General features: G+C 39.2%; 1 protein-coding gene across 7 annotated transcripts in view; it reads right to left on the bottom strand.

Annotated features, from left to right (window-relative positions):
• Positions 1 to 2,588: 2,588 nt before the first annotated feature.
• Nipped-A (Transcription-associated protein Nipped-A) overlaps positions 2,589 to 21,972 on the bottom strand; it is a 362,660-nt gene continuing 343,276 nt past the window's right edge. For 5 of the 7 annotated variants that reach the window (XM_070092733.1, XM_070092738.1, XM_070092734.1 and 2 more), the window contains exons 35-38: positions 7,363 to 7,504; positions 7,015 to 7,208; positions 5,874 to 6,041; positions 2,589 to 3,220 (exon numbers count right to left, since the gene is read on the bottom strand). In XM_070092733.1, the coding sequence (XP_069948834.1) occupies positions 3,143 to 3,220; positions 5,874 to 6,041; positions 7,015 to 7,208; positions 7,363 to 7,504 (582 nt within the window). In that variant the 3' untranslated portion in view covers positions 2,589 to 3,142. The remainder of the gene's footprint in view (positions 3,221 to 5,873; positions 6,042 to 7,014; positions 7,209 to 7,362; positions 7,505 to 21,972) is intronic. The other 2 variants (XM_070092739.1, XM_070092740.1) reach the window with 1 other exon arrangement.

Genomic DNA, 21,972 nt, shown 5'->3' with positions numbered 1-21,972 from the left:
CCCTCACTTTTCGTAGTTCTCGGCAATCGTAAATTTCGCCAATCATAGGGGTATTTTCGTATAAACATGGACTCGCTCTTCATAGGTTGACTCGCGAATAGTAGTTCGTCCGGGACGCGTATGCACGGTGTGAGCCAAGGCAGCCTCCCTACCCAGCCAGTCTGGCATTGTTTACCAATGAGTGAAGGTCCCCTCAAGTGCTCCTACAAAATATTTCATAATATTCCACTCATTTTAGTGCTTGCAAGTACTAAATAAGCTACCATGGCTCCAAAGAAAGCTCCTAGTGCCAAGCCTGTGGTAAAGAAGGTGAGAAATATGTACAATGACAAAGTCTTGGGCCATTTTAGGGAAGTGTTAAAGAGGCGCCAGAAACAGAGCTCTCTCCACAGTTACTTAGCGAGACAGGACTAGAGTGGTCCTAGTGGCATTAAGAAACAGAGAAGAAAAGCAACCCCAGAGAAGCAATTGGTACCTGAGGTGTTGCTGGAAGGGGATTCCCCTTCCAAACTGTAAACAATCCAATCTCTCTCTCCTCCTCCAGTCTCCCATACACTAAGAAAAATCTCCAATAAAGGTAAGTGTTATGCTGTTAATGTTTCATTCATCATTTCCCATTGTATTGTTTATGTACTACATGTATATTTCATGTAAAAAATTTTTTTGTTTTAATACTTCTGGGTGTCAGGAACTGATTAATTGTATTTACATTATTTCTTATGGGGAAAATTGATTCGCAAATCGTAAATTTCGTTTATAGTAGCTCCTCCAGGAACGGATTAATTACAAAAAACGAGGGACCACTGTACTAGTGACCTACATCTCGCCTCCTGGCGTTATATAAGGCTCCATCCTGTCACTTCAACTCCATATTGTTTCAGACTATGGAACAATACTCCTCTCCAGACTGAGGGACTGACCACCTCAAAACTTCAAGGGTGATGGACTGATTACATCGTCTTCAAGTCTCTTCTGCTTCTATCAACTTTTCTGTACTCAACTGAAGAAGCCTACTCTGTAGGCGAAACGTTTTGAAATAGATACCTAACTGTTGCATGTGTCTTGCCTAACAAAGTCCCTTGATGCTGGTAAGGATCCTTGGTCCAAGGAAGTGAACCTAGTCTTCCCTCCTTGGATCAAGTCTGATTGTCTTCCATTCCCATGCACTCCTCACTCAACCTTTTGGGGCTTTGACCCGTACAGGTTGAGCACATTTTTGTAAATATAATAATGATCTCCATGCACTACATGACCCCTACAGGTTTAGCACTTCCCTGATTATAACAACACACATCTGCTGGATGCTCAAGACCCTACTAATTAAAACCTTTGTATCCATCATTTCCTACTGGGAGGAGCCCTACCCTTCCTTCCACCTCAGACTTGTACTCTTATAGTCATCCTAACCTTTCTAAATAACAAACCACCTCAGTAACCCTACTTCCACCCTCTGAATCGCCTTTTATAACCCCATGTAGTTTTCTAATTTATGCATTTCGAATTCTCACCAAGCATTGCATGCAAACAATATCTCCACTCCTTCCAGCCTCCTTGTTGCAAAGTTTAAAGATGATGTCTCACACCCACCTAAGTGTTGGGAACACTTCAGTCTGGTTTATTCCCATTTTTCCAAAGATACATCTACACTCCATTTTTTTTTTTTAACATGTCAGCCATTTCCCACAGAGGCAGGGTGACCCAAAAACAAAGAAAAAAAAAAAACTTCATGCAACACTTTCACTATCACTTATACATAATCACTGTCTTTGGAGAGATGCTCAGATACGACAGTTTAGATCTCTCCAGACTGCCAATATCCCAAACCCCTCCTTTAAAAAGTGCAGGCATCGTACTTCCCATTTCCAGGACTCTAGTCCGGCTAATTGATTTCACTGAATCCCTTCACAAAGTATTACCCTGCTCACACTCCAACATCTCGTCAGGTCCCAAAAAACGATTCATCTCCATTCACTCCGAACACACTCATGCACACTGCTGGAAGTCCATATATCTTTTCTTTTTCCTAGTCCATTGTGGTTCACCTTGTCTTTCATGGACCTCTCTGTTGCCACAGCCACTCCCAAATATTTAACACTTATTTCACAAATAGGAAAATGCCCTGCTAGTAAGGCCAAATAGAGGGGAAGGGTTGGAGGGTACTAAAATTGATCCAAAGGAGACAAGAAGTTCAGCTCCTCTGATCCAGAGACCCCTCTTTAAGGTGATCATAAGCATAAAGCTTGAACTATGTAGAGGATACCTAAACAATATGTATTAAAAATCTCTTTAATTATGTACTACCTTGGTTTCTTGATGCCAGTGAGGGGCTCTTGATCCAGCAAATTGGAGCTGACCCCTTTCTTGGGCTGAAACTGATTGTGTTTCATTCCCCCAGCTACTCTGACTCCTTACAGATCTAGAATCCACCCTCCATAAATGCAATTTTTATCAAACGTGTGCTAAATCTGTAGGAATTATGCAGTGAATTTAAAAACCACTGCATTTCAGAATTACAGGTATAAAATGTAATATTAGTATTTGATACCAGTGTCCATAAGGCTGATGACAGCAGGGTCCAGAAATATTCATTAAGGGGTAAAGCATTTATTACACCTGTTAAATATAAAACTCTTTATGGAACTTCAATATCAATTATATTTCTGACAGAAGTTAAAAACCTCTCCAAGATTATTATTTTTAAATAAATAGAGTTGTAAAACTTTTGTTGGGTTGCTCCCTAAAAATACTGTACAATACATACATTTCTTTCATGGACATGACTGAACACAGTTAAATAACTACACATACTGTTAAACACTGGTTATATACATATTTACATATTTTTCAGGCTATACATTTTCCCTACTAAATATAGTTGAAATTCCTTTTGTAAATATACCGGACTATTGCAGATCCATGAAAATTTCATTATCTGACAAAGTAATATAACCTGAATATAACTGCTTTGATTATTTACACCCCTCGAGGGAAGTGTCTTGATGTTAATTAGGGCTTCTGATCCAAGGAATTGGGCCTGCCTTCTCCTTGAATCAAACGTAAATGCTATCTATTCCCTCAGATGCAATATGACCCCGTTTGGGTTTAGCTTCCTCATCTCCCTTTAATGTAATAATTTTATTATTTACAACCATGGGTGCCACGCTGGGTCCATACGACACAGATTGTCCACACAATTCACTGCACGTACTAGCTGAGTTACCTGGAAAAAAACAAAATTAGGCAAATAGTAAATAATGAAAAAAAATGGCTAAGATACCATGGGTATACATAAGGCTACAGCAAACCAAATTAATCTAATGACCTATATTTGCGTAGTAAACGTTACAGTCCCTGGACATGGCAATGTTCAAGGCAACAAACATGCTGATTCAGCTTCTCAGTCAACTCTTCAGGCACCGCTAATTCCTTATGGGGGGTGTTCCTTTTTCTTATTTTCTAGTATTTTTTCCACAACCATTGGCAATAATGTTGGTGAGTCAGAACATATTGTTTTTTTTTATCAAACCACAATTAGGGTCCTGACCTGCTTCTCACCACTGCTGGGTTTGGGAACCTACACTCATTTATGAATCAAATATGTACGCTCTTCATGCCCAGATACCATGTGGAGAAATGGGTAAAAGGGAGACACATCTATTGTTCTAAACATTAAGTTATCAACCTGACTTACTCAACATGAATTATAGTATTATAGTGATAGTAGGGCTTTAATTGTTCTAATAAATGACATACAATGGAACCCCGAACATCAGCTGCTGCATTTATTGGCAGAATTGTATTTAGGCCGGTTTTTGGGCAGAAATTTTGCTCCGTATTTTGGCTGGTGCCTTGCAAATCGGCTGTATTAGATGCATCAGCCCGCCTCCCGCCGGGACACCGCGCGTAGGTCAGTCTCCCTATGTCTATCGGAGAATGAACATATACTCCGTGCATTCGTCCAAACATTTCCTTAAAATTCATTGGTTTTTGTGCTTGTTAATTAAGTGTGACTGTGAAATAAGCCACCATGGGCCCAAAGAAAGTTCCTAGTGCCATCCCTTTGGTAAAGAAAGTAAGAAACATGAGAGAATTGAAGAAATTGTAGAAAAATGTGAGAGTGATGTGCGTGTGCTCCAGATTGCCAGGATGTATGGCAAAAACAAATCAACAATCACTTCTATCCCGGCAAAGAAAGAACAAATCAAGGAAGCTGATGTGGCGAAAGGGGTAAACATGTTAACGAAGAAGAGATCACAAAGGAAGATGTGGAGAGAGGCATGGGGTGTAGCATGGAGGGAAGGAGTGTAGCAGGGAATCAGGGAGTGTGGAAAGGAGGCAGGGAGTGTATCAGGCATGCAGGGAGGGAAGTAACCCCAGAGAGGGCTTTGATACCTGAAGTCTTTATGGAGGGGGATTCTTTCTTTCAAATAATAATCAGTCCTCCTCCTTCTCCTTGTCTTCCATATGCCAACAAGAGTCTTCAATAAAGGTATGTAATAATGATTTAAATGTTCATTTATTTATTTTATTTAGTTCTCATTGCTTTGTGTATATAAAACTATAATTAATCTTTAACCCTTTGAGGGTCGACAGGCCCTCTCCAAAACTCGTTCTCAGGGTCGGCCAAATTTAAAAAAAAAAAATTATTTTCTCTTATGAAAAGATAGAGAATCTTTTCCCGATCATAAAGACACCAAAAGTTTGAAATTTGATAGAAAACTTACGGAATTATGCTCTCGCAAAGTTAGTGGTCTCGGCGATGTTTACGCATCGGCGATTTTGCCCACTTTGAGCCCCATTTTCGGCCAATTTCACTGTACTAGTCGACAAAAAACATGAATATTTCGCTAGAACTCCATTTTTTCTATCGAATGGGTGCAAGAAACCACCCATTTATGAAATTCAACTATCCAGTACAGTGGTCAGAATTTAGCAATTTTGCCAATTTCACACAAATTTCACAAGATGCCAATTTCCGAATAGGGTCCAGAATAAACAAGAAAGACATTCCTGGCACTAAAATGACATTTCCTCTAGTCATTAGTCACGTCTCAAGGCCCCTCTTATATTCTTTTGCTTTCCACTTTGAATTTTTATTCTCACAAAAAATATAAGATTTACTGTTATGCAGACTACTGCATTAGTGTAAAAAATGGTATAAATATTATTGGTGCACTTGTGAAAGAATATTAGACTCACCAGTTGACGTGTATTGCACGCTTGGCACGATTTGTTTACTTTTGAAGTTTGGTAAAAATCGAACATTTCTGCTACTTTGAGCTCAATTTCAAGGCACCTTTCATTGTAAAACCAGTCAAAATCATCTCAATTTCTGTAATATGTCTTCCTTTATAAAATGAGACCAAGAAAACTAGAATACAACAATAAATACCATACGAAAATACACTGCAAAGTCGCTGATTTATTCCAAAAAAATGGTCAAAGTTTTTTTTTTCTCATTATGCACTGTGTGCTGCAGGATTTTTTTTAGACTGTGCACACTGACCACATAGACCCATTCTTTCATATGAAGGCCTACCAGCTTTCTCCCACTAGATTTGAGGCCGCTAGAATTTATGCGTACTAGTACGTCAAAAACCCCTACGCGTAAGACGTACTAGTACGACCAAAACCCTCAAAGGGTTAAAAAATGTATTTTTTGTTAATATTTTTGGGTGTCTGGAATGGATTAACTGTATTTACATTAATTCTTATGGGAAATATTGCTTCTAATTTAGGCCTTTTCAAATTTAGGCCGACCTTCTGGAATTGATTACGGCCGATATTTGGGGTTCCACTAGCTATAGAGAACCTATTTTAAAATTCTAAGTACTGTAATGTACCAGTTATATGCTTTATAAATATATTCTTACCTTGCTGTCTGCACCATCACTGGATGCAAGAGACTGAATACGTGTAGCAATTGCAGTTACAGCTTTGTTTACTCGAGTAATGAGAGCCTCACCCTCCATGGGACCAGACCCTTGAGTACCTTCCACAGTGTTTCCCTCATGACGCTGCTGCCGGAATATAGAAGAGAACTGCTTCAATGAAGGGTTAGTTCACAGCTGTATTGAAATACATTAACTGCATATACCATACATGCATCACTTTAGAAGTCTGCCTATACATGTGCATGTGTACACATTAAAAATGGTGTTCTTGAAACCTTTCAGTGGCCATCATGTAGAACTACGTCATTGAGGCCAGGGCCCCTCACATAGTTCTACATCATGAACTCAGCTTGCTTGGATATCTAAGCTGTGAGCAGTAAATTTTGACCTAGATAAGAAAATGGGTCTGTGCAATGTGTGCACAGTATAAAAAAAATCCTGCCCCCATGCTGTGCACAATGGGAAAAGCAAAACTCTGACTGTGTGTAATGATTAAATAGTGACTCTGAGGTGTTTTATTGGATAGATTTTATGGTTTTTATTGGCTGTTTCTTGTTATTTGATAGAATGCAAGACATATTATTGAAATAGAGATTATTTTGGTTGGTTTCAGACCGGAAGTAGCTTAAAATTGGTCATGAAAGAGGACAATTGCAGAAATATTGTCTCAGGGCTGTCTTGATCACAGTTTCTGACATTGTAGCTCAAAACTCAGGCAGTTTTAGCATCTCAGTAATGTCTCCAAGCTGATTGTACTGTGCCACATACTACACAAGCAAATGGTGCATGCTCAAGCATCTCACCTGACCATACCTAGTTCACCTGTCTTCTATATATTCTGGGTTTTTCTGTTCTCTTTATTAGACAAAGCCTGCAGTGGATAAAATGTCTCTAAATAAAATATAAGTTTTGCATCTGCATCTTTATTCTACAGTTTTCCAGTAAAGTCATACATATAACTGTACCACAATTGCAAGTGGAGTATGGTTGATGTCTGCACAGAACACCTTTCGATCAAGATAGAAAAATTATTTTGATAAAGAAACATTTTTAAAATATGGACATCTGTTGAAAAAATTTTCATGATGAACCTTTTAAAAATGTCAAAGCCCAAACTTACCTTGTGCCATGATATTATTTCATCTCGCATAATGGCTCGAAGAAGGGCATTGACTTTAAAAGAAGGAGTAGCTAAACAACGAGCAGTCGCCACCATTGATGCAGTAAATGGTCCCCATACCCCAATACTGGTAACAAGCTCAGCCAGGTTTGGTGTCAGTCTAAATGGTACTGGACGGTTTCCATCCAGTTCACCTGAGAATATGAATTAGTAATGTTGCTTAGTAAAATCATATTATACTGTACTAGTATTAAGAGCAACTGGTAAAACTATACTATGTACAAGACAAAGTATGGTCAAGACTAGTATGAAAAGAATGCATGAAATCAAAATAAATTGCATACAAACCTTTGGCATCATCCATGTTGAATTTGAAATATGCAACATTGATGAGTCCTGAGTCTTGATGAACATACATCATGTCTGGGTAGAGCTTGGTGAGATGCAACAAGTATTCCATTAAGCCAATAAGGGCAAGCTGCACGGTAAGCTATAATGATACAAAATGAAAAAACTCATTATTATTACAATACATTATAATGTAACCTAGGTAGTAGGTTGGTAGACAGCAACCGCCCAGGGAGGTACTACCGTCCTGCCAAGTGAGTGTAAAATGAAAACCTGTAATTGTTTTACATGATGGTAGGTTTGCTGGTGTCCTTTTTTTCTGTCTCACAAACATGCAAGATTTCAGGTATGTCTTGCTACTTCTACTTACACTTAGGTCACACTACACATGCATGTACAAGCATATATATACACACACCCCTCTGGGTTTTCTTCTATTTTTGTTCTATTATTTTTTTTATTATCACACTGGCCGATTCCCACCAAGGCAGGGTGGCCCGAAAAAGAAAAACTTTCACCATCATTCACTCAATCACTGTCTTGCCAGAAGGGTGCTTTACATTACAGTTTTTAAACTGCAACATTAACACCCCTCCTTCAGAGTGCAGGCACTGTACTTCCCATCTCCAGGACTCAAGTCCGGCCTGCCGGTTTCCCTGAATCCCTTCATAAATGTTACTTTGCTCACACTCCAACAGCACGTCAAGTATTAAAAGCCATTTGTCTCCATTCACTCCTATCAAACACGCTCACGCATGCCTGCTGGAAGTCCAAGCCCCTCGCACACAAAACCTCCTTTACCCCCTCCCTCCAACCCTTCCTAGGCCGACCCCTACCCCGCCTTCCTTCCACTACAGACTGATACACTCTTGAAGTTATTCTGTTTCGCTCCATTCTCTCTACATGTCCGAACCACCTCAACAACCCTTCCTCAGCCCTCTGGACAACAGTTTTGGTAATCCCGCACCTCCTCCTAACTTCCAAACTACAAATTCTCTGCACTATATTCACACCACACATTGCCCTCAGACATGACATCTCCACTGCCTCCAGCCTTCTCCTCGCTGCAACATTCATCACCCATGCTTCACACCCATATAAGAGCGTTGGTAAAACTATACTCTCATACATTCCCCTCTTTGCCTCCAAGGACAAAGTTCTCTGTCTCCACAGACTCCTAAGTGCACCACTCACTCTTTTTCCCTCATCAATTCTATGATTCACCTCATCTTTCATAGACCCATCCGCTGACACGTCCACTCCCAAATATCTGAATACGTTCACCTCCTCCATACTCTCTCCCTCCAATCTGATATTCAATCTTTCATCACCTAATCTTTTTGTTATCCTCATAACCTTACTCTTTCCTGTATTCACCTTTAATTTTCTTCTTTTGCACACCCTACCAAATTCATCCACCAATCTCTGTAGCTTCTCTTCAGAATCTCCCAAGAGCACAGTGTCATCAGCAAAGAGCAGCTGTGACAACTCCCACCCTGTGTGTGATTCTTTATCTTTTAACTCCACGCCTCTTGCCAAGACCCTCGCATTTACTTCTCTTACAACCCCATCTATAAATATATTAAACAACCACGGTGACATCACACATCCTTGTCTAAGGCCTACTTTTACTGGGAAAAAATTTCCCTCTTTTCTACATACTCTAACTTGAGCCTCACTATCCTCGTAAAAACTCTTCACTGCTTTCAGTAACCTACCTCCTACACCATACACTTGCAACATCTGCCACATTGCCCCCCTATCCACCCTGTCATACGCCTTTTCCAAATCCATAAATGCCACAAAGACCTCTTTAGCCTTATCTAAATACTGTTCACTTATATGTTTCACTGTAAACACCTGGTCCACACACCCCCTACCTTTCCTAAAGCCTCCTTGTTCATCTGCTATCCTATTCTCCGTCTTACTCTTAATTCTTTCAATTATAACTCTACCATACACTTTACCAGGTACACTCAACAGACTTATCCCCCTATAATTTTTGCACTCTCTTTTATCCCCTTTGCCTTTATACAAAGGAACTATGCATGCTCTCTGCCAATCCCTAGGTACCTTACCCTCTTCCATACATTTATTAAATAATTGCACCAACCACTCCAAAACTATATCCCCACCTGCTTTTAACATTTCTATCTTTATCCCATCAATCCCGGCTGCCTTACCCCCTTTCATTTTACCTACTGCCTCACGAACTTCCCCCACACTCACAACTGGCTCTTCCTCACTCCTACAAGATGTTATTCCTCCTTGCCCTATACACGAAATCACAGCTTCCCTATCTTCATCAACATTTAACAATTCCTCAAAATATTCCCTCCATCTTCCCAATACCTCTAACTCTCCATTTAATAACTCTCCTCTCCTATTTTTAACTGACAAATCCATTTGTTCTCTAGGCTTCCTTAACTTGTTAATCTCACTCCAAAACTTTTTCTTATTTTCAACAAAATTTGTTGATAACAGCTCACCCACTCTCTCATTTGCTCTCTTTTTACATTGCTTCACCACTCTCTTAACCTCTCTCTTTTTCTCCATATACTCTTCCCTCCTTGCATCACTTCTACTTTGTAAAAACTTCTCATATGCTAACTTTTTCTCCCTTACTACTCTCTTTACATCATCATTCCACCAATCGCTCCTCTTCCCTCCTGCACCCACTTTCCTGTAACCACAAACTTTTGCTGAACACTCTAACACTACATTTTTAAACCTACCCCATTCCTCTTCGACCCCATTGCCTATGCTCTCATTAGCCCATCTATCCTCCAATAGCTGTTTATATCTTACCCTAACTGCCTCCTCTTTTAGTTTATAAACCTTCACCTCTCTCTTCCCTGATGCTTCTATTCTCCTTGTATCCCATCTACCTTTTACTCTCAGTGTAGCTACAACTAGAAAGTGATCTGATATATTTGTGGCCCCTCGATAAACATGTACATCCTGAAGTCTACTCAACAGTCTTTTATCTACTAATACATAATCCAACAAACTACTGTCATTTCGCCCTACATCATATCGTGTATACTTATTTATCCTCTTTTTCTTAAAATATGTATTACCTATAACTAAACCCCTTTCTATACAAAGTTCAATCAAAGGGCTCCCATTATCATTTACACCTGGCACCCCAAACTTACCTACCACACCCTCTCTAAAAGTTTCTCCTACTTTAGCATTCAGGTCCCCTACCACAATTACTCTCTCACTTGGTTCAAAGGCTCCTATACATTCACTTAACATCTCCCAAAATCTCTCTCTCTCCTCTGCATTCCTCTCTTCTCCAGGTGCATACACGCTTATTATGACCCACTTCTCGCATCCAACCTTTACTTTAATCCACATAATTCTCGAATTTACACATTCATATTCTCTTTTCTCCTTCCATAACTGATCATTTAACATTACTGCTACCCCTTCCTTTGCTCTAACTCTCTCAGATACTCCAGATTTAATCCCATTTATTTCCCCCCACTGAAACTCTCCTACCCCCTTCAGCTTTGTTTCGCTTAGAGCCAGGACATCCAACTTCTTTTCATTCATAACATCAGCAATCATCTGTTTCTTGTCATCCGCACTACATCCACGCACATTTAAACAACCCAGTTTTATAAAGTTTTTCTTCTTCTCTTTTTTAGTAAATGTATACAGGAGAAGGGGTTACTAGCCCATTGCTCCCGGCATTTTAGTCGCCTCATACGACACGCATGGCTTACGGAGGAAAGATTCTTTTCCACTTCCCCATGGACAATAGAAGAAATAAAAAAGAACAAGAGCTATTTAGAATAAGGAGAAAAACCTAGATGTATGTATATATATATATGCATGTGCGTGTCTGTGAAGTGTGACCAAAGTGTAAGTAGGAGTAGCAAGATATCCCTGTTATCTAGCGTGTTTATGAGACAGAAAAAGAAAACCAGCAATCCTACCATCATGCAAAACAGTTACAGGTTTTTGTTTCACAGTCATCTGGCAGGACGGTAGTACTTCCCTGGGTGGTTGCTGTCTACCAACCTAGTTCTTGTTTATTTCCTCTTATCTCCATGGGGAAGTGGAACAGAATTCTTCCTCCGTAAGCCATGTGTGTTGTAAGAGGCAACTAAAATGCCAGGAGCAAGGGGCTAGTAACCCCTTCTCCTGTATACATTACTAAATGTGAAAGGAGAAACTTTTGTTTTCCTTTTGGGCCACCCCGCCTCGGTGGGATACGGCCGGTGTGTTTAAAGAAAGAAAGACTATAATGTATGCCAATAGTGCAGCTTTTAACCCCTTCAGGGTCCAAGACCAAAATCTGAAGTGGTGCCCCAGTGTCCAAGAATTTTCAAAAAAAAAATTTGTTATTTTTTCTTATGAAATGGTAGAGAATCCTTTTGTGAAGGTAATAAAACAAAAAGTACGAAATTTGATGGAAAATTGACGAAATTATGCTCTCGCAAATTTTGATGTGTCAGCGATATTTACGAATCGGCGATTTTGCCGACTTTGACTCCCATTTTAGGCCAATTACATTATTCCAGTCGACCAAATTCTTAGCTATTTCACTAGTATTACTTCTATTCAATCGATTGAGCACAAGAAATCGCCAAGTCAACTGTTTCAACTACAAAATAATGTGATTGGAAATTGGTAATTTGGCCAATTTAACACAAAGTTCAAAATATTCCAATTTCAAAACAGGGTCCAGAATAAACAATGTAGGTATTCCTGGGACTAAACTAACATTTCCTTTGTTCATTAGTTACATTTTGAGGCTTTACAAATAAATTCCAATTTGATTTCTTATTCACATAATGAATTTTTATTCACACCAAAAAATAGAAGATTTACTGTTATGCAAAATTGTAATAATTGTATAAATATCATCACCACATTTGTAAATGTATATTAGACCCACCAGCTCGTGTGTATTAGACGTGTGAGGTCGTTTGTTTACTCTTGAACATCGGCAAAATTTTAACATTTCCGTTACTTTGAGCTCAGTTTCAAGCAATTTCCAGTGCTAAAACCAATCAAAATCATCTCTATTTCTGTAATATGCCTTCCATTCTATCAAATGAGACCAAGAAATCGCAAATACAACTATAAAAAACATACGAAAAAACACTGCAAAGTCACTGTTTTAATCGAAAATCATGGTCTCAGTTTTTTTTCTCTCATTATACACAATGTGCTGCAGGATTTGTTTTATGTGGTGCATACATACCACATAGATGTATTCTCTCATATCTAGGCCCAAATGTACCACTCACAGTTTATCAGAGTGAGCTGAGCTCATGACGTAGATCTACGGTTTGGACCCTGAACGTAAAGCCGTAGATCTACGGGACGGACCCTGAAAGGGTTAATACTTAAAAGTATAAATCAAGTGACGGCAGCTAACACAGATCCAAGGAACAAAGTTAATTTAATATACGGTTCCTAACCGCAAGGAACATACACGGCATATCAAAGCATTTGGTAAAAAATTAACCAAGAAAAAATACGATGAATGGTTATGAAAACCGACAAGTTGAAGAATTGAGACACTTATGCAACACAGTGGCTTCATCAGTCCAATACAAAGTAGAAGTGGGTAAGGAAAGTAGAAGTTTGAGGTAATCAGTCCCTCAACCTGGAATCGATGTGTTCAGTCCACTCTTGTAGGAAGTGCAGCATAGGGCCAGAGAGGTGGCTTATATACTGCGGTGAGATGAGTTGAAGCAGGAGGAAGCAGGATCACAGTGGGACCTGCCACTAGTGTAAGTAGGTCGTCGTCCAAAGGTTGGGCAAGCGTTGAAGACTTTGTACCAAGACCCCATGATGTTGCAGTGTCTGACAAATGTGATGAATGGTTATGAAAACCGACAAGTTGAAGAATTGAGACATTTATGCAACACATGGGAATCTTTATTGAAGAAACGTTTCGCCACACAGTGGCTTCATCAGTCCAATACAAAGTAGAAGTGGGTAAGGAGAGTAGAAGTTTGAGGTAATCAGTCCCTCAACCTGGAATCGATGTGTTCAGTCCATCACTCTGGCCCTATGCTGCACTTCCTACAAGAGTGATGGACTGAACACATCGATTCCAGGTTGAGAGACTTCTACTCTCCTTACCCACTTCTACTTTGTATTGGACTGATGAAGCCACTGTGTGGCGAAACGTTTCTTCAATAAAGATTCCCATGTGTTGCATAAGTGTCTCAATTCTTCAACTTGTCGGTTTTCATAACCATTCATCACATTTGTCAGACACTGCAACATCATGGGGTCTTGGTACAAAGACTTCAACGCTTGCCCAACCTTTGGACGACGACCTACTTACACTAGTGGCAGGTCCCACTGTGATCCCGCCTCCTCCTGCTTCAACTCATCTCACCGCAGTATATAAGCCACCTCTCTGGCCCTATGCTGCACTTCCTACAAGAGTGATGGACTGAACACATCGATTCCAGGTTGAGGGATTGATTACCTCAAACTTCTACTCTCCTTACCCACTTCTACTTTGTATTGGACTGATGAAGCCACTGTGTGGCGAAACGTTTCTTCAATAAAGATTCCCATGTGTTGCGTAAGTGTCTCAATTCTTCAAGAAAAAATACATTTATAATTCCACTATAAAAAATCATATACAGTAGGGCCCCACTTATACGGCAGGTTAGATTCCAGGCTACTGCTGGAAAGCAGAATGCCATTTTTTCCACTTATAAATGCATATAAATGCCAGATAACAAGTTTACAACAACATATATTAAGTTAGGAATAGAACAAATAATAAAAAGTAAAATACACACTGTACACTAATTATTTACCTCAAAATATTTGTAGTCTTAATGTAGGGCAAAAGGTGAGTAGTATTTACTGTAAGAAGTCAGGTGTGGTATCCCTCCTGCCCACCCCACCCACACATAATATACTACGATGCTTAAGGCTCCCTAGAGTGATAAAATGCATATACAGTACACTCATTACTTACCTCAAAATATTTGTAGTCTTAATGTAGGGTGAGAGGTGAAAAGAATTTATTTGTAGAAAGTTGTGGGAGGTAGGGTAGGGTAGCCCGCCTGGCCACCCCACCCACTATGCAAACACACGGACAAAGTGTCTAGTTATTGTTCATAAACATTCATACAAAAACCTTAAATTGCGTAGAAGTTGTCTCCACAGTGGTACGGTAGAATAAATGACCAACACTTCATTTCTCATGTAATTTTTAGAAGGAATGATGCTCTGGCAAATTATTATTATTATTACGAATTATTATCATTACAAGTTACAATGGAACCTCGGCTTATGGATTTAATCTGTTCTGTGACCTCGTTCGTATCCTGATTTGTTCATATGCCGAGTCAATTTTCTTCATTTAAATTAGTTGAAATGGCATTAATCCGTTCCAGCAGAACTCCTGTTCTTAGGAGGCACGACAAAATACTTCAATATGATGCTAATATCAACTCTACAGCTTATTTATATATCACAATTCATCTAATTTCACCATCACTCAAGGAATGCACAATAGGTGCATCATTGTCAGTGTTCAGCATTTCTTTGATGTCAGCTTCCTGTAACTCCATTAGCACACAGTCAAGATGAGTAAATAGAATTGTCAACGCTTATTGCTTGGGTACGTTTATTCTGTTAGTGGGTTGGATCTGTGAAGGACCTGCCTAGTATGGGCCAACAGGCCTACTGCAGTGGTCCTCCTCTCTAATATTATGTGCTCACGACACCAATCATACCCATCCCCTCCCACTCATATATTTGTCCAATCTCTTTTTAAAGCTACCCAAGGTTCTATCAAAAGCTAAAACCTTGGGTAGTTTCAAATTTAGGCAGGATAAATACATGAGTGAGAGTGGTTGGATTTGAGTGGGACTTGCACGTGAGTAAATAGGATTATTAAAGCTTATAATTTTCTCTCGGTTTTCACTCAGGAAGACACTAACAATATCCCAGTAATTAATTTTTATAGCGAGCCTGATAACGATAAATTATGCAATATCAGTCACTAGAGAAATGGTTATCAAACAGATAAACCGATTGAAGCAAAATAAATCCCCAGGCCCTGATGAACTTTTTTTCAAGGGTTCTTAAAGAGTGCAAAATGGAACTTTGTGAACCATTGACTAATATTTTTAATATTTCTCTTCAAACAGGTGTAGTGTCTGATATGTGGAAGATGGCTATTGTAATTCCTATTTTTAAAGCAGGGGACAAGTCATTACCATCAAATTACCGCCTGATAAGCCTGACCTCAATTGTAGGCAAATTACCAGAGTCAATTATAGCTCATATTATAAGAAGCCTAGGTAGTAGGTTGGTAAACAGCAACCGCCCAGGGAGGTACTACCGTCCTGCCAAGTGAGTGTAAAACGAAAGCCTGTAATTGTTTTACATGATGGTAGGATTGCTGGAGTCCTTTTTTCTGTCTCATTAAAATGCAAAATTTTAGGTATGTCTTGCTGCTTCTACTTACACTTAGGTCACACTACATATACATGTACAAGCATATATGTATATACACACCCCTCTGGGTTTTCTTCTATTTTCTTTCTAGTTCTTAGTTTATTTCCTCTTATCTCCATGGGGAAGTGGAACAGAATTCTTCCTCTGTAAGCCATGCGTGTTGTAAGAGGCGACTAAAATGCCAGGAGCAAGGGACCAGTAACCCGTTCTCCTGTATAAATTACTAAATTTAAAAAGAGAAACTTTAGATTTTCTTCTTGGGCCACCCTGCCTTGGTGGGATATGGCCGGTTTGTTGGGAAAAAAAAAATTATAAGAAGCCATCTGGATAAGCATAGCTTGATTAATGATACTCAGCATGGATTCATGAGGGGCCATTCTTGTCTAACTAATTTATTAACATTCTTCAGTAAAGCTTTTGAAGCCGCTGATCGTGATAAAGAATTCAATATTGTTTATTTAGATTTTAGTAAAGCTTTTGATAGAGTACCATACCAGAGACTGTTAAAGAAAGTGGCAGCTCATGTCATTGGGGGAAAAGTGCTATCATGGATCGAGCCATGGCTCACCAATAGGAAGCAGAGAGTATGCTTAAATGGTGTTAATCCGAGTGGGGATCTGTAATTAGTGGCGTTCCACAGGGTTCAGTCTTGGGGCCAATGTTTTTTATAATATATATCAACAACCTTGATGAGGGAGTTGCTAGTGATATGAGCAAATTTGCCGATGACACAAAGATCTGTAGGATAATTGATTCAAACATAGGTGTCGTGGAACTTCAGGAGGATTTAGACAAACTCAGTTCCTGGTCAGAAAAGTGGCAGATGGAGTTCAATGTAGGTAAATGCAAGGTTCTGAAGCTCGGGAGTGTCCGTAACTCTAGTACTTATCAGTTAAATAACGTAGAACTTAACCATACAGATTGCGAAAAGGACTTACGGGTTATGATAAGCATCAATCTTAAACCAAGACAACAACGCTTAAGTGTACGTAATAAAGCAAACAGATTACTGGGATTTATATCTAGAAGTGTAAGCAGCAGAAGTCCAGTGGTTATTTTACATAAGAACATAAGAAAGGAGAATCACTGCAGCAGGCCTGTTGGCCCATACTAGGCAGGTCCTTTACAACCCATCCCACTAACAAAACATTTGCCCAACCCAATTTTCAATGCTGCCCAAGAAATAATCTCTGATAACTCTATCCACTCATTTGCAAGTCCCAATCAAATCCAACCCCTCTCACTCATATATTTATCCAACCTAAATTTGAAACTTCCCAAAGTCCTAGCCTCAATAACCCAACTAGGCAGACTGTTCCACTCATCAGCTACCCTATTTCCAAACCAATACTTTCCTATGTCCTTTCTAAATCTAAACTTGTCTAATTTAAATCCATTACTGCAGGTTCTCTCTTGGAAAGACATCCTCAAGACCTTATTAATATCCCATTTATTAATACCCGTCTTCCACTTATACACTTCGATCATGTCTCCCCTCATTCTTCGTCTAACAAGTGAATGTAATTTAAGAGTCTTCAATCTTTCTTCATAGGGAAGATTTCTAATGCTATGTATTAATTTAGTCATTCTACGCTGAATGTTTTCTAACGAATTTATATCCATTCTGTAATATGGAGACCAGAACTGAGCTGCATAATCTAGGTGAGGCCTTACTAATGATGTATAAAGCTGCAGTATAACCTCTGGACTTCTGTTGCTTACACTTCTTGATATAAATCCCAATAATCTATTTGCCTTGTTACATACGCTTAGGCATTGCTGTCTTGGTTTAAGGTCGCTGATCACCATAACCCCCAAGTCCTTTTCGCAATCTGTATAGCTAAATCCTCCTGAAGTTCCCTAACATCTACATTTGAATCAATTATCCTACCTATCTTTGTGTCATCGGCGAATTTGCTCATATTACTAGTAATACCCTCATCAAGGTCACTGATATATATTATAAACAACAACGGGCCTAAGACTGATCCCTGTGGTACGCCACTTGTTACAGATCCCCACTCGGATTTAACCCCATTTATGGACACTCTCTGCTTCCTGTCTGTGAGCCATGACTCGATCCATGAGAGCACTTTTCCCTCAATGCCATGAGCTGCCACTTTCTTTAACAGTCTTTGGTGCGGAACTCTATCAAAAGCCTTACTAAAATCTAAGTAAATAATATCAAATTCTTTATCATGATCAACAGCCTCAAAAGCTTTACTGAAGAAAGTTAATAAATTAGTTAGACAAGAATGGCCTCTCATGAATCCATGCTGAGTATCATTAATCAAGCTATGCTTATCGAGATGGCTTCTTATAATCTCAGCTATAATTGACTCTAGTAATTTGCCTACAATTGAGGTCAGGCTTGTAGGGCGGTAATTTGACAGTAACGACTTGTCCCCTGCTTTAAAAATAGGAATTACATTAGCCATTTTCCACATATCAGACACTACACCTATTTGAAGAGAGAAATTAAAAATATTAGTTAATGGTTCACAGAGTTTCATTTTGCATTCCTTAAGAACCCTTGAAAAAAAGTTCATCAGGACCCGGCGACTTATTTTGCTTCAGTCAGTCTATTTGTTTCATAACCATTTCACTAGTGACTGTGATGTTACATAATTTATCTTCTTCAGGCCCACTATAAAAATTAATTACTGGAATATTGTTAGTGTCTTCCTGTGTAAAAACCGAGAGAAAATAATTATTTAAAATCGAGCACATTTCATTCTCCTTGTCAGTAAGATGCCCATAGCGTCAGTAAGATGCCCATACATCATTAGTAAGGCCTCACCTAGATTATGCAGCTCAGTTCTGATCCCCATATTACAGAATGGATATAAATTCGCTAGAAAGCATCCAGCGTAGAATGACTAAATTAATACATAGCATTAGAAACTTTCCATATGAAGAAAGATTGAAGTCCTTTAAATTACATTCACTTGTAAGACGAAGAGTGAGGGGAGACATGATCAAATTGTACAAGTGGAGGATGGGTATTAATAAAGGGGATATAAATAAGGTCTTTAGAATATCTCTCCAAGAGAGAACCCGCAATAATGGATTCAAATTAGACAAGTTTAGACTTAGAAAGGATATAGGAAAGTATTGGTTTGGAAATAGGGTAGTTGATGAGCGGAACAGTCTGCCTAGTAGGGTTATTGAGGCTAAAACCTTGGGTAGTTTCAAATTTAGGTTGGATAAATACATGAATGAGAGAGGTTGGATCTGAGTGGAACTTGCACATGGGTTAATAGAATTATCAAAGTTATTGCTTGGGTAGCATTGAAAATTGGGTTGGGCAAATATTTTGTTAGTGGGAAGGACTGTAAAGGACCTACCTAGTATGAGCCAACAAGCCTACTGCAGTGTTCCTCCTTTCTTATGTTGTTATTGCTTGGGCAGCGTTTATTCTGTTAGTAGGCTGGATTTGTGAAGGACCTGCCAAGTATGGGCCAACAGGCCTGCTGCAGTGTTCCTCATTTCTTATGTTCTTATGTTGATGAGAGGAACAATCTGTCTAATATGGTTATTGAGGCTGAAACCTTGGGTAGTTTCAAATTTGTGTTGGATAAATACATGAGTGAGAGGGGTTGGATGTGAGTGGGACTTGCACATGAGCAAATAGAATTATCAAAGCTTATTGCTTGGGTAGCATTGAAAATTGAGTTGGGCAAATATTCTGTTAGTGGGATGGATCGTGAAGGGCCTGCCTAGTATGGGCCAACAGGCCTGCTGCAGTGCATTATTATTATTAGTACGTCTGTATTATAATATTGTGGTGTAAATATTATGCAGAAAATTCAGAGTGTGGAAATTAGGAAGTGTGGAGTTAATAAAAGTATTAGTCAGAGGGCTGAAGAGGAGTTGTTGAGTTGGTCTGGTCATTTAGAGAGAATGGATCAAAGTAGAATGACATGGAGAGCGTATAAATCTGTAGGGGAAGGAAGGTGGGGTAGGGGACATCCTCGAAAAGGTTGGAGGGAGGGGGTAGAGGAGGTTCTGTGGGCGAGGGGCTTGGACTTCCAGCAAGCGTGCGTGAGCATGTTAGATAGGAGTGAATGGAGACAACTGGTATTTGGGACCTGACGAGCTGTTGGAGTGTGAGCAGGGTAATATTTAATGGAGGGATTCAGGAAAACCGGTTATTTTTATATAGCCAGACTTGAGTCCTGGAAATGGGAAGTACAATGCCTGCACTTTAAAGGAGGGGTTTGGGATATTGGCAGTTTGGAGGGATATGTTGTGCATCTTTATACATATATGCTGCTGAACTGTTGTATTCTGAGCACCTCTGCAAAAACTGATTATGTGTGAGTGCAGTGAAAGTGTTGAATGATGATGAAAGTATTTTCTTTTTGGAGATTTTCTTTCTTTTTGGGTCACCCAGCCTCGGTGGGAGACAGCCAACTTGTTAAAAAAAAAAATGTATTATAATAATAATAATTATTATTATTATTATTATTATTTTATAGGTAGTAGGTTGGTAGACAGCAACCACCCAGGGAGGTACTACTGTCCTGTCAAGTGAGTGTAAAACGAAACCCTATAATTGTTTTACATGATGGTAGGATTGCTGGTGTCTTTTGTCTGTCTCATAAATATGCAAGATTACAGGCATGTCTTGCTACTTCTACTTACACTTAGGTCACACTACACATACATGTACACGTTTATTTATACACACTCATCTGAGTTTTCTTTGATTTTACCTTAATAGTTCTTGGTCTTATTACTTTTCCCTTTATATCCATGGGGAAGTGGAATAAGAATCTTTCCTCCGTAAGCCATGCATGTTGTAAATCTCAACTAAAATGCCGGGAACAATGGGCTAGTAACCCCTTTTCCTGTAAAGATTACTAAAAAGAATAAGAAGAAGAAAATTGTCAAAGTGGGAAGTCTGAATGTGCGTGGATGTTGTGCAAATGATAAGAGATGATTGTGGATGTTATGAGTGAGAAGAAACTGGATGTCCTGGCTTTAAGTGAAACAAAGCAGAAGGGGGTGGGAGAGTTTCAATGGACAGGAATAAATGGGATTAGGTCAGGGGTTTCAAATAGAGTTAGAGCTAAAGAAGGAGTAGCAATAATGTTGAAGGATAAGCTATGGCAGGAAAAGAGGGACTACAAATGTATAAATTCAAGGATTATGTGGAGTAAAATAAAGATTGGCTGTGAAAAGTGGGTTATAGTAAGCGTGTATGCACCTGGAGAAGAGAGAAGTGTAGAGGAGAGAGAGAGAGATTCTGGGAAATGTTGAGTGAACGCGTGGGGAGTTTTGAATCAAGTGTGAGAGTAATGGTGGTTGGGGATTTCAATGCTAAAGTGGGTAAAAATGTTATGGAGGGAGTAGTAGGTAAATTTGGGGTGCCAGGGGTAAATGTAAATGGGGAGCCTTTAACTAAGCTATGTGTAGAAAGAAATTTGGTAATAAGTAATACATATTTTATGAAAAAGAGGATAAATAAATATACAAGGTATGATGTAGCATGTAATGGAAGTAGTTTGTTAGATTATGTATTGGTGGATAAAAGGTTGATGGGTAGGCTCCAGGATGTACATGTTTATAGAGGGGCAACTGATATATCGGATCATTATTTAGTTGTAGCTACAGTTAGAGTAAGAGGTAGATGTGAAAAGAGGAAGGTGGCAACAACAAGTAAGAGGGAGGTGAAAGTGTATAAACTAAGGGAGGAGGAAGTTTCGGGCGAGATATAAGCGACTATTGGCAGAAAGGTGGGCTAGTGCAAAGATGAGTAGTGGGGGGGGGGGGGGGGGTGCAGTGGGTTGGTATAGTTTTATAAATTGAGTATTAGAATGTGGGGCAGAAGTTTGTGGTTATAGGAGGGTGGGGGCAGGAGGAAAGAGGAGTGATTGGTGGAATGATGAAGTAAAGGGTGTGATAAAAGAAAAAAAGGTAGCTTACGAGAGGTTTTTACCAAGCAGAAGTGTTATAAGAAGAGCAGAGTATATGGAGAGTAAAAGAAAGGTGAAGAGAGTGGTGAGAGAGTGCAAAAGGAGAGCAGATGAAAAAGTGGGAGAGGCACTGTCAAGAAATTTTAATGAAAATAAAAAAAAATTTTTGGAGTTAAACAAGTTAAGAAAGCCTAGGGAAAGTATGGATTTGTCAGTTAAAAACAGAGTA

Source organism: Cherax quadricarinatus, chromosome 40, assembly GCF_038502225.1.
Source record: "Cherax quadricarinatus isolate ZL_2023a chromosome 40, ASM3850222v1, whole genome shotgun sequence".
Taxonomy (NCBI): Eukaryota; Metazoa; Arthropoda; class Malacostraca; order Decapoda; family Parastacidae; genus Cherax; species Cherax quadricarinatus.
The sequence above is the reverse complement of the archived record's forward strand: the minus strand, read 5'-3'. Positions and strand labels throughout refer to the sequence as shown.